Source organism: Solanum verrucosum, unplaced genomic scaffold, assembly GCF_900185275.1.
Source record: "Solanum verrucosum unplaced genomic scaffold, falcon-dt-bn FXZP01000038.1, whole genome shotgun sequence".
Lineage (NCBI taxonomy): Eukaryota > Viridiplantae > Streptophyta > Magnoliopsida > Solanales > Solanaceae > Solanum > Solanum verrucosum.
In genome coordinates, this window is record NW_026020564.1 from 4572792 (window position 1) to 4593335 (window position 20544).

At 34.4% G+C, this 20544-nt stretch overlaps 2 protein-coding genes and 1 pseudogene across 2 annotated transcripts in view; all 3 read right to left on the reverse strand.

Moving 5' to 3' along the window:
- The window catches only part of LOC125810374 (uncharacterized), a 100738-nt gene that overhangs the window by 17867 nt on the left and 62327 nt on the right, over positions 1-20544 (reverse strand). The gene's annotated exons all lie outside the window — the stretch shown is intronic.
- On the reverse strand, positions 1765-4820 carry LOC125810369 (phenylalanine ammonia-lyase-like). Its single transcript, XM_049489868.1, has 2 exons — positions 4271-4820; positions 1765-3693 (listed from the first exon to the last, which is right to left on the reverse strand). The coding sequence occupies exons 1-2, from the start codon at positions 4693-4695 to the stop codon at positions 1944-1946; spliced, it is 2175 nt and encodes a 724-aa protein (XP_049345825.1). The 5' UTR covers positions 4696-4820; the 3' UTR covers positions 1765-1943.
- On the reverse strand, positions 12030-14877 carry LOC125810367 (phenylalanine ammonia-lyase-like; annotated as a pseudogene).

Consider the following 20544-nt stretch of genomic DNA (forward strand, 5'->3'; position numbering starts at 1 on the left):
TGAACTGTAAACTTGGATATGGCTTGACAAACTATCTTTTGAAATATATGTTGAGCAACATACCTTTTTCTTCTTGATTGCTAGGAAAGTAAGGTCGTTTTTATTATTATTTGTGGATATTTGTAAGTTCAAGTGCTCACAAAATTATGTTGTAAGATTTTAATATGTTATGTGTCAAAATTTTGGTTTAGAATATTCAGTTGTTAATAGTTCCATTCAGATGTCACCTACTGCGTGGTTGATAATTGCATTAGTTCTTTGTAACTGCATACTATAACCATAACAACAACTATGATTCAATTCCAAATAAGTTGGGGCCGGTGATATGAAACCTAAGCAATAGTAATGACTATTCTAAGATAATGAGGAAAAACATCTATGATACTAACAATTTTAGTGTCATTTTTAACGTATACATGATACGACATACTATAATAAAAAAGATAATGATGGAGGTTCAAAAGAAAGGAGCCGAAGGTTCTCCATTTGAATTTAGTTAATTATGTTCTTGAAAATATATATAGTGTATGTATCGAAAATACGAATATTACCGAATGATCATATGTAAGCTTAATAAAATAGTTCAATCCCGTGCAAAGCACGAGTAGTTTACCAAGTTATATTTAAGCTTGTATTACAATCATACTACGACTTTGTCTAATTTTCATCTTAGATTGTGAACATTAACTTTATACGTATGTATCGATATTTAATCTTTCATGTATAAATTATACTCTATACACTAAATCATCTACCGTAGACACATATATGATCTAGTCAAATATTTTATTGAAATTGAATACACAATTGTTCTATTAAGAAAAAGAAGCATGCTAAAGCCACTGAGCAGTAGCGTACTGTTCAGAGAATATGGTGCTTATAAACATTCTTGTTTTTTCCTCTCTCCTACCTAATGACAAATGTTGAACCCTCTTTGACTTCTTTGTGTGTTTACGTTTCATAGTAAAAGCGCTCAACTGCATTTTTTCATCTCTGACAATCTCTAGGAGCAAAACACCAAAGCTGTAGACATCAGATTTCTCAGAGAATAGTCCTCCCATCGCGTATTCAGGTGACATATAACAACTGCAACATATATATAAGTCAGTATTTGAGTAACTTTTTTACGGTCTGAATGCAGAAATAGAGGAAATTTTTACTATGTTCCGACAATTCTCCCTCTTGAGTCACTTGAAAGGTTCTGGCTAAGCTGAAATCTGAGATCTTCGGATCTTAAATTACTAGATAAAATATCATCATCTAAGAGAACAATACTACTACTTCTGATGGCCTTCATATCATCATCTAAGAGAACGTTACTAGATAATCTTTTGACAGCTATCACTTGTTGATATCCGTCGATGTTGTATCAAAAACACCATTATATTTTTCTGTAAATAAGTTGCAATCCGTTGTTACATACCTTGTTAACAGGGCCGAATCCCCCGGCCCTGCTCCAATCTTAGTTATCAGTGATAATTGCCAATTTAGCAAAATCAATAAGATGTACTACTACTTCTGATTAAGTTTGTGACAATGCTTGCTCATTCCACAAGTTGTCTGTCGATGTATGTATCACCTGAATTATGAAACCTACCAGACGGCACGGGGTCTTCTATTCTATTTCTTCTACTTCCTGAAAAATTGTAAAGTTACATTCACATATATTTATTACACATACATATAAATATATCCAAATATATATTTGAACAAGTCCTGAAATGCCATGTGGAGAAACTAGGAATGTTATGAAGTACTAAGAAATATGAAGATATGATCTGTGATGTTATAGAAATTGATTGAACATAAAATTTGGAAATCTTCCAACAGCTTCTTTGAGCCAATATTACATACAGTCGAAAAGAAAAATAAAATTGAAAAAATTATTATGATTCTAGTAATTCACTAAAAGGTAAAAAAAAGAATTTGAAAAAATAACACATTTAGCAGATTGGAAGAGGAGCACCATTCCAGCTCTTGAGACACTCCAACAATGGATCAATAATCTGTCCATTACACATTGCTGTAAACACCTTGTCAATCTCCTCACCGGGTGATCGAACTTTTTCACCTGTCAACAATTCTGTTCCAAGTTCTTGTCTCACCAATCTGTACAATGGATATGATCTGCATTCTGTGATCCTGTTAGGAATTGAAGGGTTGCCACTTTCAACAACAGCTCTTACACTCTCAACTTCTTTAGGCAACACAGCGATTAATTCGTCCTCGAAAGCTCCAATCTTTTGGAAGATTGAGCTGTTGAAATGCTTCTCACTTTCACCATTCTTCATTGCTTGATCAACAAGGACTTGTCTCAGCTTCTGCATCAAAGGGTAGTTGGAGCTGCAGGGGTCATCTGCATAGGCAAACAAGTATTCCCTGTCCACGACTCGAAGCAATTCCTTCTCGCAGAATCTTGCAGGATGAAGTTCACCATTAGCACCCATTGTCAAAGTTCTCTTAGCTACTTGGCTAACTGTGTTCTTGACAGCACTCTTCAAGTTCTCCTCCAAATGCCGTAAGTCTATAGCTTGGCAAAGCGCCACGAGATAGGTTGATGACATTAGCTTCAAGATATCAACAGCCTCGGCTGTTTTCCTGGCTGAGATTAAGCCCAAGGAATTCACATCTTGGTTGTGTTGCTCAGCACTTTGGACATGGTTAGTCACTGGATTTGCCAAGAATTGAAGTTCCGAACAGTAAGAAGCCATCGCGATTTCAGCGCCCTTGAAACCATAGTCCAAGCTTGGATTCCTTCCTGCTGTCAGATTAGATGGCAACCCGTTGTTGTAATAGTCGTTGACAAGCTCTGAGAATTGGGCAAACATCAATTTACCAATTGATGCAAGGGCTAATCGTGTATTATCCATGGAGACACCAATAGGGGTGCCTTGGAAGTTGCCACCATGTAAGGCCTTGTTTCTTGACACGTCGATCAATGGATTGTCGTTCACTGAGTTAATCTCCCTCTCGATCATCTTAGTTGCAGCACGGATGACTTCAATTTGAGGGCCAAGCCATTGTGGAGATGTTCGGAGAGCATAACGATCTTGCTTTGGTTTTTGAAGAGGATCCATTTCATGGAGCTTCTGAGCTGCCTTCACATAAGAGCTTCCATCCAAAATGTGTTCCATAATAGCAGCAGCTTCAATCTGACCAGGGTGATGCTTCAATTTGTGTGTCAAATAGTCAGTGAATTCGGGCTTTCCGTTCATCACTTCAGCAAAAATCGCTGATAAAACTTCAGACATAACAGCAAGAATGTTGGATTCAAACAGGACTATTGATGCCATAGCAGAACCAACTGCTGTGCCATTCACAAGTGCAAGTCCTTCCTTAGGCTGCAACTCGAAAAATCCACCAGTAACACCAGCCACACGGAAAGCTTCCTCAGCATTAAGTTTCTCACCGTTGGGTCCAACAGCCTTGGAGTTAGGCCTGCCAGTGAGCAAACCAGCAATGTAGGACAAAGGTACAAGATCACCCGAGGCAGTGATCGTACCACGGAGGGGCAAACACGGGGTGATGTTGCTGTTGATCAACTTAGTAATTGCTTCCAAGATTTCAAATCTAATGCCAGAGTAGCCTTGAAGCAAAGTGTTGATCCTAACAAGCATAGCTGCCCTTGTTGCTGAATGTGGCAATGTGTGAGATGTTTCTGTTCCATTGCCAAAAACTCCAGCATTCAAGAACCTGCAAAAATATCATATTCATCAAGATCACATTTTTAACTGAATTCATCCGAAACATCTACGCATAATATCACTCTATACATACAAAGTAAAATTTTATTTGGCTCAAATATGGCATCGAATTTTTTTTTAGTTAACAAATAATGGCATGGATGAGGCTTTTCTTAAACGGAAATAGCATAAATGAGTTAAACTTTAAACGGATGACATAGATGAGCCTTTTTCTCAAAGTTCGATGGCATATCCCAATAATAAATAACGAACTCGTTTACTGAAAATCTTGCAGCTGTCATTGGAGTACCAACTATATATTGTTTTTAAGTTTAGATAATGCAATTAATCAAATTTGTTACTTAGCTAAATTTATAATCTACAATGGTTCAGAATGCTATAGCTAGAAAACAAGAAACATAAAAATGTGTGTCATCATAAATAAAACAAAATAACTTTTCTAATGGAGCATTTGATGTCTATGGCCCGAGATGGAGCACTCAAAGTAGTCGATAAGCTAAATATAACAAAAAATATAAAATTCTTTATGTTGTCAGTGTATATAACGAAAAAAGTAGTTTGTTTACCTAATAAGTTCTTTTTGAAGAGCACCACCATTTTTTGTTCTTCTATGAGATGTTGCACCAAATCCAGTAGTAACACCATAACTATCTGTACCTTTACTCATACTATCCATCACCCAATCACTACTAGCTTTCACACCAGCCCTTGCACTTTCAGAAAGTTCTACTTTGACCCCACCATTAATTTTTTTATCAACATTTGCAATGGATGCAACTTGTGCAACAGTCAAAGTTTCACCCCCAAGTTTCACAATTGGCTTTCTAAATTCATCCACCATCTTTTTCACTTCATCCAAATGACTCCCTCTTAAAGAATCAGCAGCCATTTCCCAATTCAATGGATCATAATTTGATTTCTTGCACAAATCCATAGCCACTTCTTCTACTTCTCCATTAATATGTTCATTTTGTGCAATTGATGGTGCCATTGGATCAAGAAAATGGTTAGATTTGTAATGAATAAATTTTAGTGAAGAGAAAATGGTTAGAGTTTATTTGTATATATATATAAATATGTTGTGAACTTAGAATTTTTTTTGTTTTGGTTGTGGTAAGATGGGATATCATGTGGTGAGTATAAATAGAGAGGAACAAATGATGGTTGGTAAACAAAATATGTGAGAGGGGGTTGCTAGGAAAAAACTAAAATGGTGGTTGTTGAAGATTAATAGTACGTCCTCCCTCCGTTCATTCTTACTTGTCATTATTTGACTTGACATATCTATTAAAAAAAATAGTGCTATAGCCATTAATTGATGTTAAGTAAAAATAAAAAAGAATATTTTATTTTAGAAATAAGTGACAAGTAAAAGTGAATGGAAGAAGTATTATGTATAATCAATTTTATTATAAGTTATATCAAACTTTAAATTTATCTAAAAGAAATGGATTTTATTTATATTGGTCAATATTAATTGGTCAAAACCCAGTATGAGTCAAACTTAACAACTAAATATATAGTACAAACCAAGTGATTTCTATGTTACTGCCATATCTTCTTGTTTTTTTTTTTTAAAAAAAAAAATATTTCTAAATTTGACTTTTAAAATAGTGTAGGAAGGTTGATAGAAATGATGGCTTTGAATAGGAAAGACACTGGAAAGAAAATAAAGCGAGAAAATAGAATAAAGTTTCTTTGTGAACCAAGTGGGTGTACTTTTGTTAGGTTTAGTCCCATATATATCCATTAAATAATTTAAAATATGCTTCAAATTGCATTCATAGTTAGTGTTCACCTAAGAGTGAGTTTCCACTTTATTAGATTGGTCAAATATTATTTTTATAATTATTTAATTTACTAATTTGACTCATTTAAATTTATGTTAGGTAAGATTAAATTTGAAGAGGAAGTACTCTCTATCTTAAGGTTTAAATATGAAAATTTCGCAAGTTGTCTTCCGATAAATTTTGAGTTTTACTTTATTTCATCATTAAGAAAAAGTTTCAATTTTTTTTTTTTTTATCTTTTGTTATATATATGTTTAAGCTTTCTATTTATAATTTGATGAACAAGTTAGGATTTTATTATGACTTCTTTTTTTGGTGCAATGTATAAATAGATTGATTGGTAACGTGTTTTTAGAGCTTTTAGCATCATATCAGAGTCACACCAAACAACTCCAAAACCACCTAAGAATATCACGGACATGATCAGAGTTAATGACAAAGGAACGAATGTCATCAATGGATCAGAATTAACTAACGGAATACATGTAAACATAAGCTTTAAGCACAGGTGTTCATGCTATCACATAAACTTAATGCATTTCATGATCTTAAGCATGGCAATCTTATCAACAGATGTTACAGAGAACATACCTGAAGCAGATGACAAATTCACATATAGAGAAGTGGAAGCGTTAACTGAAAGTCAATAAAGTTGAACCTGCTAAGGTACTTATCCCACACATCACGGGCACGAGTAGCGTACTGTACCTTCTCCCCAGGACCCATCAGCTTCCAATGCATCTGATGCTGCCTTTGTGGCCTGAAAAGTGATGTGCTCTTACTAACATGCTTGAGTGTAACTAACTGGTGTACACTAAGGCATCTCTCATACATAAAAATAGATTCTTACAGCTTTCACCCTGAAGATTCAGGAAGTGCACGCAAGAGCAAGTAGGACGAGTGTAACTAACTGGTGTACTATGCTCTTTAATAAAGTCGCGGCTGAAAATGTTATTCTCAGTGTAAGCAGAACATGGTAGTCCAAGAGCAGTAGAAATTAGATAAACAAGTTACAAAGATAAGGTATTTACTCAAATAAACATGTCATCTGAAGTTCACCCAAGAGCAAGTAGGACGAGGAGTGGCTACTTGCTTTTCTTCTTTTTTCCACTCCCTTCAGGTTCACTAATACATTGATCCTTCCTCTTTCCCATTGCAACTTCTCCTTCACTAGGCGCCTTAAATTAAAGAATGGATAAATTCAGTTACCTATAATACCCATCCACCTTTAAAAAAAAAGAACATGAAAACATGTATGCTAAAACTCCATAAGGCCAACAATGTTACGAATGAGTCAAATCACGAAGATGATACCAAAGCACATAGAATCCGAAAAATATGAACTCTTTTGAATGTACATCAAATGAACATTTTACCACATTTAGAAAATGTGACCAATCTATGTTATGATGCTCCCAACTACAGCATCAGCTGAAAACATGTCTGCAGGCCGGCTGCAGTATTATGCATACACTCCTAATAGGCTTCTTCATACTGCTAATTCGTGAAGATTCAGCCATTCCCCAATGTCAGTTTCTTCATGCTGCCAATTTCCTTAATAAACTGTGGATTTGTTTTGTGAATGATATGCTATTAAACCATGTAATGGAGTGAAATATGCTGATAGTCCAATACAAAACTGCTAAGCATAGCTGATACTTGCACTTTGGTATATAGTGTCCTTACTTTTTGAGAAATTTTATTTTTTTTTCTTTTTGAGAATTTAGTGTCCTTACTTTAAAGACAAAGTTATCATTTTTACATGGTAGATATCCTCAGTCTCTTCAGAAGCCCACTAGTACTTTGACAAGTCAATAACTCCACGACAGAAAACATGTACTATCATACTTTCAGGCACCAATGGCTAAGTATACAGTACATAGATTGGATTATTCCATTTTCCTACATCATCTTTTAAATGTGACATAAATATCATGTGCTCTGTTCACTACAACTCCGCCTGTGTGAGCTCGCTCACATTGCCAATCCCAAGCCCGGATAAAGGAGAGTTGCCGACGGTTGATCGAAACAACCTCGCTACCCCATAAAGATAGGTGTTAGGTTGCGCACACCTTACCCTCGCCAGACCCCACTTTAAGGATTACACTAGGTTCTTAAGTACCTAGTGTAACAGTTTAGCAGTTGCCTACTCACTTCGTCCCAATTTATGTATGCACCATTGGTGCAGTAACATTTTTAAGCAATTCTGTTTTTCCTCGTCCAAACAGTTTAGCAGTTGCCTACTCACTTCGTCCCAATTTATGTATGCACCATTTGACTTGGCACAAGCCTTTGACATCATTTCATCATTAGAGATAAAAGAGAAATTTTAAAGTTAAGCTATTTTAAATTATAGAAAAGTGGCATTCTTTTTTAGACGGATGCTGCAATGAATAATAGCTTCTTCATTAATTCTAGTAAATTTCTACTGCATTGAACAGATATTTAACACAAAAAACACACAGAGAGAAGGGCGAAGCGAGAAACTGAAAGAGAACCAAAGCTTTGATGAATAATAAGTGGATGCTGCACTTGGGAAAAAACAAAGGAATCGAAAATCGACTGTAAATCAACAAAATGAGGTAATGTAATATAAGGCAAAAAGAAAGATGAAAAAATCAAAGGAAATTGAGAATTGAAACCATTGTTATTCTGTGGTGAGGAGAAGAGGCTTCGTCGTTGAGATCTGGTGAAGAAACCTCAACCTCTACCATATGATTATAGCAAAGTCCGAACAGAGTATGCTAGGGTTCCGGAAGCTATGAACGGTGACGGAAGTTCGTCGGCCTTCAGGCGTATATTTTTGTATTGCACCTTTAGGTTCTTTGCTTAATTTCCATCTTAAGTTTACAAATACCAATCAATTAAATTAAATTTCTGACAATTTAATCTTATACTTATACTATGTGATTGATACAAAATTTACTTGTAAGATTTTCATATGAAAACTCATAAGCGCGATAATGGAATATCATCAATTCCAAGGCCGAGACAAGGATTCTAGTCTCACCCTCTGATAAGTCAAGATAATAAACAAATTGAATTAAGCATAAGAATTATATCCAGATTAAGAATATAAGTGCATTTGATGATTTAGAGAAGCTTCTCTATAAATATTTTGAACATAAATAATTATCTCTACTTGATTCTTTCGATACACCCAAAATATATTAGCATAAGAAGTCAGAATTATATCATTCTCATAATCAAGATAAATCATATCATATATCATATATTATATAAAAGAGAACCCCAGGTCCGCCTACGTGACGCCATCACAAGCTAGAATTTCCTTTTAAATTTATTTCTTTCCCAAAACTAGCCTTCCCCTTTCATGAAAAGTTGTGATTTTTACGAAGAGTTGTGACTTTTACGAAAAGTTGTGACTTTTATGAAAATTGTGGCTTTTTTGAAAGGTTCTGACCTTTCCGAAGGTTGCAACTTTTCCAAAGAGTTGTGACCTTTCCGATAAGGCACAATAAGCATTGTTCACACTACCCTCTGTTGTATAAAATAGAGGGATTTCCTGCCAAAATTCAGCAAGGATGATAAAAAATTGATCTTCTCTTTGTCCCTTTCTACAAGTTTCTTCATATAAACAAAGAAAATGATTTTAGTTGCAATGCGACATTACTATTCTTGCACCTCTCAATCCAAAATTCATAACGCTGCTGAAATAGTTGAATTCATTACATTTGGTTCTTTAATAAACAAAACATTTATTTCTGTCACTATTATTGTAGATTGTTTTCGCTATTGAGGAGTCGAATTCAAATACATTATTCAAGCTTCTTATGAAGTGTGTTTCATTCTTCAAAGTTTTCTTCCTCCTATTTCATAAAGCTTAATCTTTTACGGTAAGTCATAGTGATTCATGTATATTGCAATTCTTTTTGCTATTTGGTGACTTTTTTTAACTCTGTTAAAATTTCTTGTGAGGTCGATTGAAAATTTATATTCGCTTTTGTCCATTTCTACAGGTTTCTTCATATACTTTTTGGGAAAATTACTTGTGGGTTGTGCTATATTTGATAGCACACAACAACAAATATGTGATACTAATACGGAACCAATGATGAAATTTGTTAAAAGAACCAAACAGATCGCTCTCTTGACTGCCATAGTTAGTATATTATTTTGATTGTTTTTTCTTATGTACAAACATTTTGTATGCCATTGCACTCTTCCTAGAATATTTGTATAGAGACAATTAATCCACTACTTTATCGCAAGTTAACTAATTTGCCATATTTCTTCGTCTCTTCTTTTTGGGCATAATAAGAGATCAAGTTTTCTTGAAACTAACAAATGTCCAAACTACACTGAAACAAAAATAATTTTTATCGTCAATAAATATGCACATTAACGAAGAGTGCTAGAACCTTTACCGACATTAATTAATTGTCATTTGATTCAATGTTGCTATAGACTTTAGGGACATTTATAGAGAGTATCAATTTTCTCTGAAAATTCATATTTAGCGACAATTAAGCTATTAATTACCGTTAATTAAAGATCATTTTTGCTGTAGTGATAACTCTTTCTTTTGATTAAGTTTTTTGTTTTTTTTTTACAATGAAGTAATAATCTTTCTTTTAGCTTCTTTCAATTTAATTTGTGAACTGTAAACTTGGATATGGCTTGACAAACTATCTTTGAAATATATGTTGAGCAACATACCTTTTTCTTCTTGATTGCTAGGAAAGTAAGGTCGTTTTATATTATTTGTGGATATTTGTAAGTTCAAGTGCTCACAAAATTATGTTGTAAGATTTTAATATGTTATGTGTCAAAATTTTGGTTTAGAATATTCAGTTGTTAATAGTTCCATCAGATGTCACCTACTGCGTGGTTGATAATTGCATTAGTTCTTTGTAACTGCATACTATAACCATAACAACAACTATGATTCAATTCCAAATAAGTTGGGGCCGGTGATATGAAACCTAAGCAATAGTAAGACTATCTAAGATAATGAGGAAAAACATCTATGATACTAACAATTTTAGTGTCATTTTAACGTATACATGATACGACATACTATAAAAAAAGATAATGATGGAGGTTCAAAAGAAAGGAGCCGAAGGTTCTCCATTTGAATTTAGTTAATTATGTTCTTGAAAATATATATAGTGTATGTATCGAAAATACGAATATTACCGAATGATCATATGTAAGCTTAATAAAATAGTTCAATCCCGTGCAAAGCACGAGTAGTTTACCAAGTTATATTTAAGCTTGTATTACAATCATACTACGACTTTGTCTAATTTCATCTTAGATTGTGAACATTAACTTTATACGTATGTATCGATATTTAATCTTTCATGTATAAATTATACTCTATACACTAAATCATCTACCGTAGACACATATATGATCTAGTCAAATATTTTATTGAAATTGAATACACAATTGTTCTATTAAGAAAAAGAAGCATGCTAAAGCCACTGAGCCAGTAGCGTACTGTTCAGAGAATATGGTGCTTATAAACATTCTTGTTTTTTTCCTCTCTCCTACCTAATGACAAATGTTGAACCCTCTTTGACTTCTTTGTGTGTTTACGTTTCATAGTAAAAGCGCTCAACTGCATTTTTTCATCTCTGACAATCTCTAGGAGCAAAACACCAAAAGCTGTAGACATCAGATTTCTCAAGAGAATAGTCCTCCATCGCGTATTCAGGTGACATATAACAACTGCAACATATATATAGTCAGTATTTGAGTAACTTTTTTACGGTCTGAATGCAGAAATAGAGGAAATTTTTACTATGTTCCGACAATTCTCCCTCTTGAGTCACTTGAAAGGTTCTGGCTAAGCTGAAATCTGAGATCTTCGGATCTTAAATTACTAGATAAAATATCATCATCTAAGAGAACAATACTACTACTTCTGATGGCCTTCATATCATCATCTAAGAGAACGTTACTAGATAATCTTTTGACAGCTATCACTTGTTGATATCCGTCGATGTTGTATCAAAAACACCATTATATTTTTCTGTAAATAGTTGCAATCCGTTGTTACATACCTTGTTAACAGGGCCGAATCCCCCGGCCCTGCTCCAATCTTAGTTATCAGTGATAATTGCCAATTTAGCAAAATCAATAAGATGTACTACTACTTCTGATTAAGTTTGTGACAATGCTTGCTCATTCCACAAGTTGTCTGTCGATGTATGTATCACCTGAATTATGAAACCTACCAGACGGCACGGGGTCTTCTATTCTATTTCTTCTACTTCCTGAAAAATTGTAAAGTTACATTCACATATATTTATTACACATACATATAAATATATCCAAATATATATTTGAACAAGTCCTGAAATGCCATGTGGAGAAACTAGGAATGTTATGAAGTACTAAGAAATATGAAGATATGATCTGTGATGTTATAGAAATTGATTGAACATAAAATTTGGAAATCTTCCAACAGCTTCTTTGAGCCAATATTACATACAGTCGAAAAGAAAAATAAAATTGAAAAAATTATTATGATTCTAGTAATTCACTAAAAGGTAAAAAAAAGAATTTGAAAAAATAACACATTTAGCAGATTGGAAGAGGAGCACCATTCCAGCTCTTGAGACACTCCAACAATGGATCAATAATCTGTCCATTACACATTGCTGTAAACACCTTGTCAATCTCCTCACCGGGTGATCGAACTTTTTCACCTGTCAACAATTCTGTTCCAAGTTCTTGTCTCACCAATCTGTACAATGGATATGATCTGCATTCTGTGATCCTGTTAGGAATTGAAGGGTTGCCACTTTCAACAACAGCTCTTACACTCTCAACTTCTTTAGGCAACACAGCGATTAATTCGTCCTCGAAAGCTCCAATCTTTGGAAGATTGAGCTGTTGAAATGCTTCTCACTTTCACCATTCTTCATTGCTTGATCAACAAGGACTTGTCTCAGCTTCTGCATCAAAGGGTAGTTGGAGCTGCAGGGGTCATCTGCATAGGCAAACAAGTATTCCCTGTCCACGACTCGAAGCAATTCCTTCTCGCAGAATCTTGCAGGATGAAGTTCACCATTAGCACCCATTGTCAAAGTTCTCTTAGCTACTTGGCTAACTGTGTTCTTGACAGCACTCTTCAAGTTCTCCTCCAAATGCCGTAAGTCTATAGCTTGGCAAAGCGCCACGAGATAGGTTGATGACATTAGCTTCAAGATATCAACAGCCTCGGCTGTTTTCCTGGCTGAGATTAAGCCCAAGGAATTCACATCTTGGTTGTGTTGCTCAGCACTTTGGACATGGTTAGTCACTGGATTTGCCAAGAATTGAAGTTCCGAACAGTAAGAAGCCATCGCGATTTCAGCGCCCTTGAAACCATAGTCCAAGCTTGGATTCCTTCCTGCTGTCAGATTAGATGGCAACCCGTTGTTGTAATAGTCGTTGACAAGCTCTGAGAATTGGGCAAACATCAATTTACCAATTGATGCAAGGGCTAATCGTGTATTATCCATGGAGACACCAATAGGGGTGCCTTGGAAGTTGCCACCATGTAAGGCCTTGTTTCTTGACACGTCGATCAATGGATTGTCGTTCACTGAGTTAATCTCCCTCTCGATCATCTTAGTTGCAGCACGGATGACTTCAATTTGAGGGCCAAGCCATTGTGGAGATGTTCGGAGAGCATAACGATCTTGCTTTGGTTTTTGAAGAGGATCCATTTCATGGAGCTTCTGAGCTGCCTTCACATAAGAGCTTCCATCCAAAATGTGTTCCATAATAGCAGCAGCTTCAATCTGACCAGGGTGATGCTTCAATTTGTGTGTCAAATAGTCAGTGAATTCGGGCTTTCCGTTCATCACTTCAGCAAAAATCGCTGATAAAACTTCAGACATAACAGCAAGAATGTTGGATTCAAACAGGACTATTGATGCCATAGCAGAACCAACTGCTGTGCCATTCACAAGTGCAAGTCCTTCCTTAGGCTGCAACTCGAAAAATCCACCAGTAACACCAGCCACACGGAAAGCTTCCTCAGCATTAAGTTTCTCACCGTTGGGTCCAACAGCCTTGGAGTTAGGCCTGCCAGTGAGCAAACCAGCAATGTAGGACAAAGGTACAAGATCACCCGAGGCAGTGATCGTACCACGGAGGGGCAAACACGGGGTGATGTTGCTGTTGATCAACTTAGTAATTGCTTCCAAGATTTCAAATCTAATGCCAGAGTAGCCTTGAAGCAAAGTGTTGATCCTAACAAGCATAGCTGCCCTTGTTGCTGAATGTGGCAATGTGTGAGATGTTTCTGTTCCATTGCCAAAAACTCCAGCATTCAAGAACCTGCAAAAATATCATATTCATCAAGATCACATTTTTAACTGAATTCATCCGAAACATCTACGCATAATATCACTCTATACATACAAAGTAAAATTTTATTTGGCTCAAATATGGCATCGAATTTTTTTTAGTTAACAAATAATGGCATGGATGAGGCTTTTCTTAAACGGAAATAGCATAAATGAGTTAAACTTTAAACGGATGACATAGATGAGCCTTTTTCTCAAAGTTCGATGGCATATCCCAATAATAAATAACGAACTCGTTTACTGAAAATCTTGCAGCTGTCATTGGAGTACCAACTATATATTGTTTTTAAGTTTAGATAATGCAATTAATCAAATTTGTTACTTAGCTAAATTTATAATCTACAATGGTTCAGAATGCTATAGCTAGAAAACAAGAAACATAAAAATGTGTGTCATCATAAATAAAACAAAATAACTTTTCTAATGGAGCATTTGATGTCTATGGCCCGAGATGGAGCACTCAAAGTAGTCGATAAGCTAAATATAACAAAAAATATAAAATTCTTTATGTTGTCAGTGTATATAACGAAAAAAGTAGTTTGTTTACCTAATAAGTTCTTTTTGAAGAGCACCACCATTTTTTGTTCTTCTATGAGATGTTGCACCAAATCCAGTAGTAACACCATAACTATCTGTACCTTTACTCATACTATCCATCACCCAATCACTACTAGCTTTCACACCAGCCCTTGCACTTTCAGAAAGTTCTACTTTGACCCCACCATTAATTTTTTTATCAACATTTGCAATGGATGCAACTTGTGCAACAGTCAAAGTTTCACCCCCAAGTTTCACAATTGGCTTTCTAAATTCATCCACCATCTTTTTCACTTCATCCAAATGACTCCCTCTTAAAGAATCAGCAGCCATTTCCCAATTCAATGGATCATAATTTGATTTCTTGCACAAATCCATAGCCACTTCTTCTACTTCTCCATTAATATGTTCATTTTGTGCAATTGATGGTGCCATTGGATCAAGAAAATGGTTAGATTTGTAATGAATAAATTTTAGTGAAGAGAAAATGGTTAGAGTTTATTTGTATATATATATAAATATGTTGTGAACTTAGAATTTTTTTTGTTTTGGTTGTGGTAAGATGGGATATCATGTGGTGAGTATAAATAGAGAGGAACAAATGATGGTTGGTAAACAAAATATGTGAGAGGGGGTTGCTAGGAAAAAACTAAAATGGTGGTTGTTGAAGATTAATAGTACGTCCTCCCTCCGTTCATTCTTACTTGTCATTATTTGACTTGACATATCTATTAAAAAAAATAGTGCTATAGCCATTAATTGATGTTAAGTAAAAATAAAAAAGAATATTTTATTTTAGAAATAAGTGACAAGTAAAAGTGAATGGAAGAAGTATTATGTATAATCAATTTTATTATAAGTTATATCAAACTTTAAATTTATCTAAAAGAAATGGATTTTATTTATATTGGTCAATATTAATTGGTCAAAACCCAGTATGAGTCAAACTTAACAACTAAATATATAGTACAAACCAAGTGATTTCTATGTTACTGCCATATCTTCTTGTTTTTTTTTTTTTAAAAAAAAAAATATTTCTAAATTTGACTTTTAAAATAGTGTAGGAAGGTTGATAGAAATGATGGCTTTGAATAGGAAAGACACTGGAAAGAAAATAAAGCGAGAAAATAGAATAAAGTTTCTTTGTGAACCAAGTGGGTGTACTTTTGTTAGGTTTAGTCCCATATATATCCATTAAATAATTTAAAATATGCTTCAAATTGCATTCATAGTTAGTGTTCACCTAAGAGTGAGTTTCCACTTTATTAGATTGGTCAAATATTATTTTTATAATTATTTAATTTACTAATTTGACTCATTTAAATTTATGTTAGGTAAGATTAAATTTGAAGAGGAAGTACTCTCTATCTTAAGGTTTAAATATGAAAATTTCGCAAGTTGTCTTCCGATAAATTTTGAGTTTTACTTTATTTCATCATTAAGAAAAAGTTTCAATTTTTTTTTTTTTTATCTTTTGTTATATATATGTTTAAGCTTTCTATTTATAATTTGATGAACAAGTTAGGATTTTATTATGACTTCTTTTTTTGGTGCAATGTATAAATAGATTGATTGGTAACGTGTTTTTAGAGCTTTTAGCATCATATCAGAGTCACACCAAACAACTCCAAAACCACCTAAGAATATCACGGACATGATCAGAGTTAATGACAAAGGAACGAATGTCATCAATGGATCAGAATTAACTAACGGAATACATGTAAACATAAGCTTTAAGCACAGGTGTTCATGCTATCACATAAACTTAATGCATTTCATGATCTTAAGCATGGCAATCTTATCAACAGATGTTACAGAGAACATACCTGAAGCAGATGACAAATTCACATATAGAGAAGTGGAAGCGTTAACTGAAAGTCAATAAAGTTGAACCTGCTAAGGTACTTATCCCACACATCACGGGCACGAGTAGCGTACTGTACCTTCTCCCCAGGACCCATCAGCTTCCAATGCATCTGATGCTGCCTTTGTGGCCTGAAAAGTGATGTGCTCTTACTAACATGCTTGAGTGTAACTAACTGGTGTACACTAAGGCATCTCTCATACATAAAAATAGATTCTTACAGCTTTCACCCTGAAGATTCAGGAAGTGCACGCAAGAGCAAGTAGGACGAGTGTAACTAACTGGTGTACTATGCTCTTTAATAAAGTCGCGGCTGAAAATGTTATTCTCAGTGTAAGCAGAACATGGTAGTCCAAGAGCAGTAGAAATTAGATAAACAAGTTACAAAGATAAGGTATTTACTCAAATAAACATGTCATCTGAAGTTCACCCAAGAGCAAGTAGGACGAGGAGTGGCTACTTGCTTTTCTTCTTTTTTCCACTCCCTTCAGGTTCACTAATACATTGATCCTTCCTCTTTCCCATTGCAACTTCTCCTTCACTAGGCGCCTTAAATTAAAGAATGGATAAATTCAGTTACCTATAATACCCATCCACCTTTAAAAAAAAAGAACATGAAAACATGTATGCTAAAACTCCATAAGGCCAACAATGTTACGAATGAGTCAAATCACGAAGATGATACCAAAGCACATAGAATCCGAAAAATATGAACTCTTTTGAATGTACATCAAATGAACATTTTACCACATTTAGAAAATGTGACCAATCTATGTTATGATGCTCCCAACTACAGCATCAGCTGAAAACATGTCTGCAGGCCGGCTGCAGTATTATGCATACACTCCTAATAGGCTTCTTCATACTGCTAATTCGTGAAGATTCAGCCATTCCCCAATGTCAGTTTCTTCATGCTGCCAATTTCCTTAATAAACTGTGGATTTGTTTTGTGAATGATATGCTATTAAACCATGTAATGGAGTGAAATATGCTGATAGTCCAATACAAAACTGCTAAGCATAGCTGATACTTGCACTTTGGTATATAGTGTCCTTACTTTTTGAGAAATTTTATTTTTTTTTCTTTTTGAGAATTTAGTGTCCTTACTTTAAAGACAAAGTTATCATTTTTACATGGTAGATATCCTCAGTCTCTTCAGAAGCCCACTAGTACTTTGACAAGTCAATAACTCCACGACAGAAAACATGTACTATCATACTTTCAGGCACCAATGGCTAAGTATACAGTACATAGATTGGATTATTCCATTTTCCTACATCATCTTTTAAATGTGACATAAATATCATGTGCTCTGTTCACTACAACTCCGCCTGTGTGAGCTCGCTCACATTGCCAATCCCAAGCCCGGATAAAGGAGAGTTGCCGACGGTTGATCGAAACAACCTCGCTACCCCATAAAGATAGGTGTTAGGTTGCGCACACCTTACCCTCGCCAGACCCCACTTTAAGGATTACACTAGGTTCTTAAGTACCTAGTGTAACAGTTTAGCAGTTGCCTACTCACTTCGTCCCAATTTATGTATGCACCATTGGTGCAGTAACATTTTTAAGCAATTCTGTTTTTCCTCGTCCAAACAGTTTAGCAGTTGCCTACTCACTTCGTCCCAATTTATGTATGCACCATTTGACTTGGCACAAGCCTTTGACATCATTTCATCATTAGAGATAAAAGAGAAATTTTAAAGTTAAGCTATTTTAAATTATAGAAAAGTGGCATTCTTTTTTAGACGGATGCTGCAATGAATAATAGCTTCTTCATTAATTCTAGTAAATTTCTACTGCATTGAACAGATATTTAACACAAAAAACACACAGAGAGAAGGGCGAAGCGAGAAACTGAAAGAGAACCAAAGCTTTGATGAATAATAAGTGGATGCTGCACTTGGGAAAAAACAAAGGAATCGAAAATCGACTGTAAATCAACAAAATGAGGTAATGTAATATAAGGCAAAAAGAAAGATGAAAAATCAAAGGAAATTGAGAATTGAAACCATTGTTATTCTGTGGTGAGGAGAAGAGGCTTTCGTCGTTGAGATCTGGTGAAGAAACCTCAACCTCTACCATATGATTATAGCAAAGTCCGAACAGAGTATGCTAGGGTTCCGGAAGCTATGAACGGTGACGGAAGTTCGTCGGCCTTCAGGCGTATATTTTTGTATTGCACCTTTAGGTTCTTTGCTTAATTTCCATCTTAAGTTTACAAATACCAATCAATTAAATTAAATTTCTGACAATTTAATCTTATACTTATACTATGTGATTGATACAAAATTTACTTGTAAGATTTTCATATGAAAACTCATAAGCGCGATAATGGAATATCATCAATTCCAAGGCCGAGACAAGGATTCTAGTCTCACCCTCTGATAAGTCAAGATAATAAACAAATTGAATTAAGCATAAGAATTATATCCAGATTAAGAATATAAGTGCATTTGATGATTTAGAGAAGCTTCTCTATAAATATTTTGAACATAAATAATTATCTCTACTTGATTCTTTCGATACACCCAAAATATATTAGCATAAGAAGTCAGAATTATATCATTCTCATAATCAAGATAAATCATATCATATATCATATATTTATATAAAAGAGAACCCCAGGTCCGCCTACGTGACGCCATCACAAGCTAGAATTTCCTTTTAAATTTATTTCTTTCCAAAACTAGCCTTCCCCTTTCATGAAAAGTTGTGATTTTTACGAAGAGTTGTGACTTTTACGAAAAGTTGTGACTTTTATGAAAATTGTGGCTTTTTTGAAAGGTTCTGACCTTTCCGAAGGGTTGCAACTTTTCCAAAGAGTTGTGACCTTTCCGATAAGGCACAATAAGCATTTGTTCACACTACCCTCTGTTGTATATAAATAGAGGGATTTCCTGCCAAAATTTCAGCAAGGATGATAAAAAATTGATCTTCTCTTTTGTCCCTTTCTACAAGTTTCTTCATATAAACAAAGAAAATTGATTTTAGTTGCAATGCGACATTACTATTCTTGCACCTCTCAATCCAAAATTCATAACGCTGCTGAAATAGTTGAATTCATTACATTTGGTTCTTTAATAAACAAAACATTTATTTCTGTCACTATTATTTGTAGATTGTTTTCGCTATTGAGGAGTCGAATTCAAATACATTATTCAAGCTTCTTATGAAGTGTGTTTCATTCTTCAAAGTTTTCTTCCTCCTATTTCATAAAGCTTAATCTTTTACGGTAAGTCATAGTGATTCATGTATATTGCAATTTCTTTTTGCTATTTTGGTGACTTTTTTTTAACTCTGTTAAAATTTCTTGTGAGGTCGATTGAAAATTTATATTCGCTTTTGTCCATTTCTACAGGTTTCTTCATATACTTTTTGGGAAAATTACTTGTGGGTTGTGCTATATTTGATAGCACACAACAACAAATATGTGATACTAATACGGAACCAATGATGAAATTTGTTAAAAGAACCAAACAGATCGCTCTCTTGACTGCCATAGTTAGTATATTATTTTGATTGTTTTTTCTTATGTACAAACATTTTGTATGCCATTGCACTCTTCCTAGAATATTTGTATAGAGACAATTAATCCACTACTTTTATCGCAAGTTAACTAATTTGCCATATTTCTTCGTCTCTTCTTTTTGGGCATAATAAGAGATCAAGTTTTCTTGAAACTAACAAATGTCCAAACTACACTGAAACAAAAATAATTTTTATCGTCAATAAATATGCACATTAACGAAGAGTGCTAGAACCTTTACCGACATTAATTAATTGTCATTTGATTCAATGTTGCTATAGACTTTAGGGACATTTATAGAGAGTATCAATTTTCTCTGAAAATTCATATTTAGCGACAATTAAGCTATTAATTACCGTTAATTAAAGATCATTTTTGCTGTAGTGATAACTCTTTCTTTTGATTAAGTTTTTTGTTTTTTTTTTACAATGAAGTAATAACTCTTTCTTTTAGCTTCTTTCAATTTAATTTGTGAACTGTAAACTTGGATATGGCTTGACAAACTATCTTTTGAAATATATGTTGAGCAACATACCTTTTTCTTCTTGATTGCTAGGAAAGTAAGGTCGTTTTTATTATTATTTGTGGATATTTGTAAGTTCAAGTGCTCACAAAATTATGTTGTAAGATTTTAATATGTTATGTGTCAAAATTTTGGTTTAGAATATTCAGTTGTTAATAGTTCCATTCAGATGTCACCTACTGCGTGGTTGATAATTGCATTAGTTCTTTGTAACTGCATACTATAACCATAACAACAACTATGATTCAATTCCAAATAAGTTGGGGC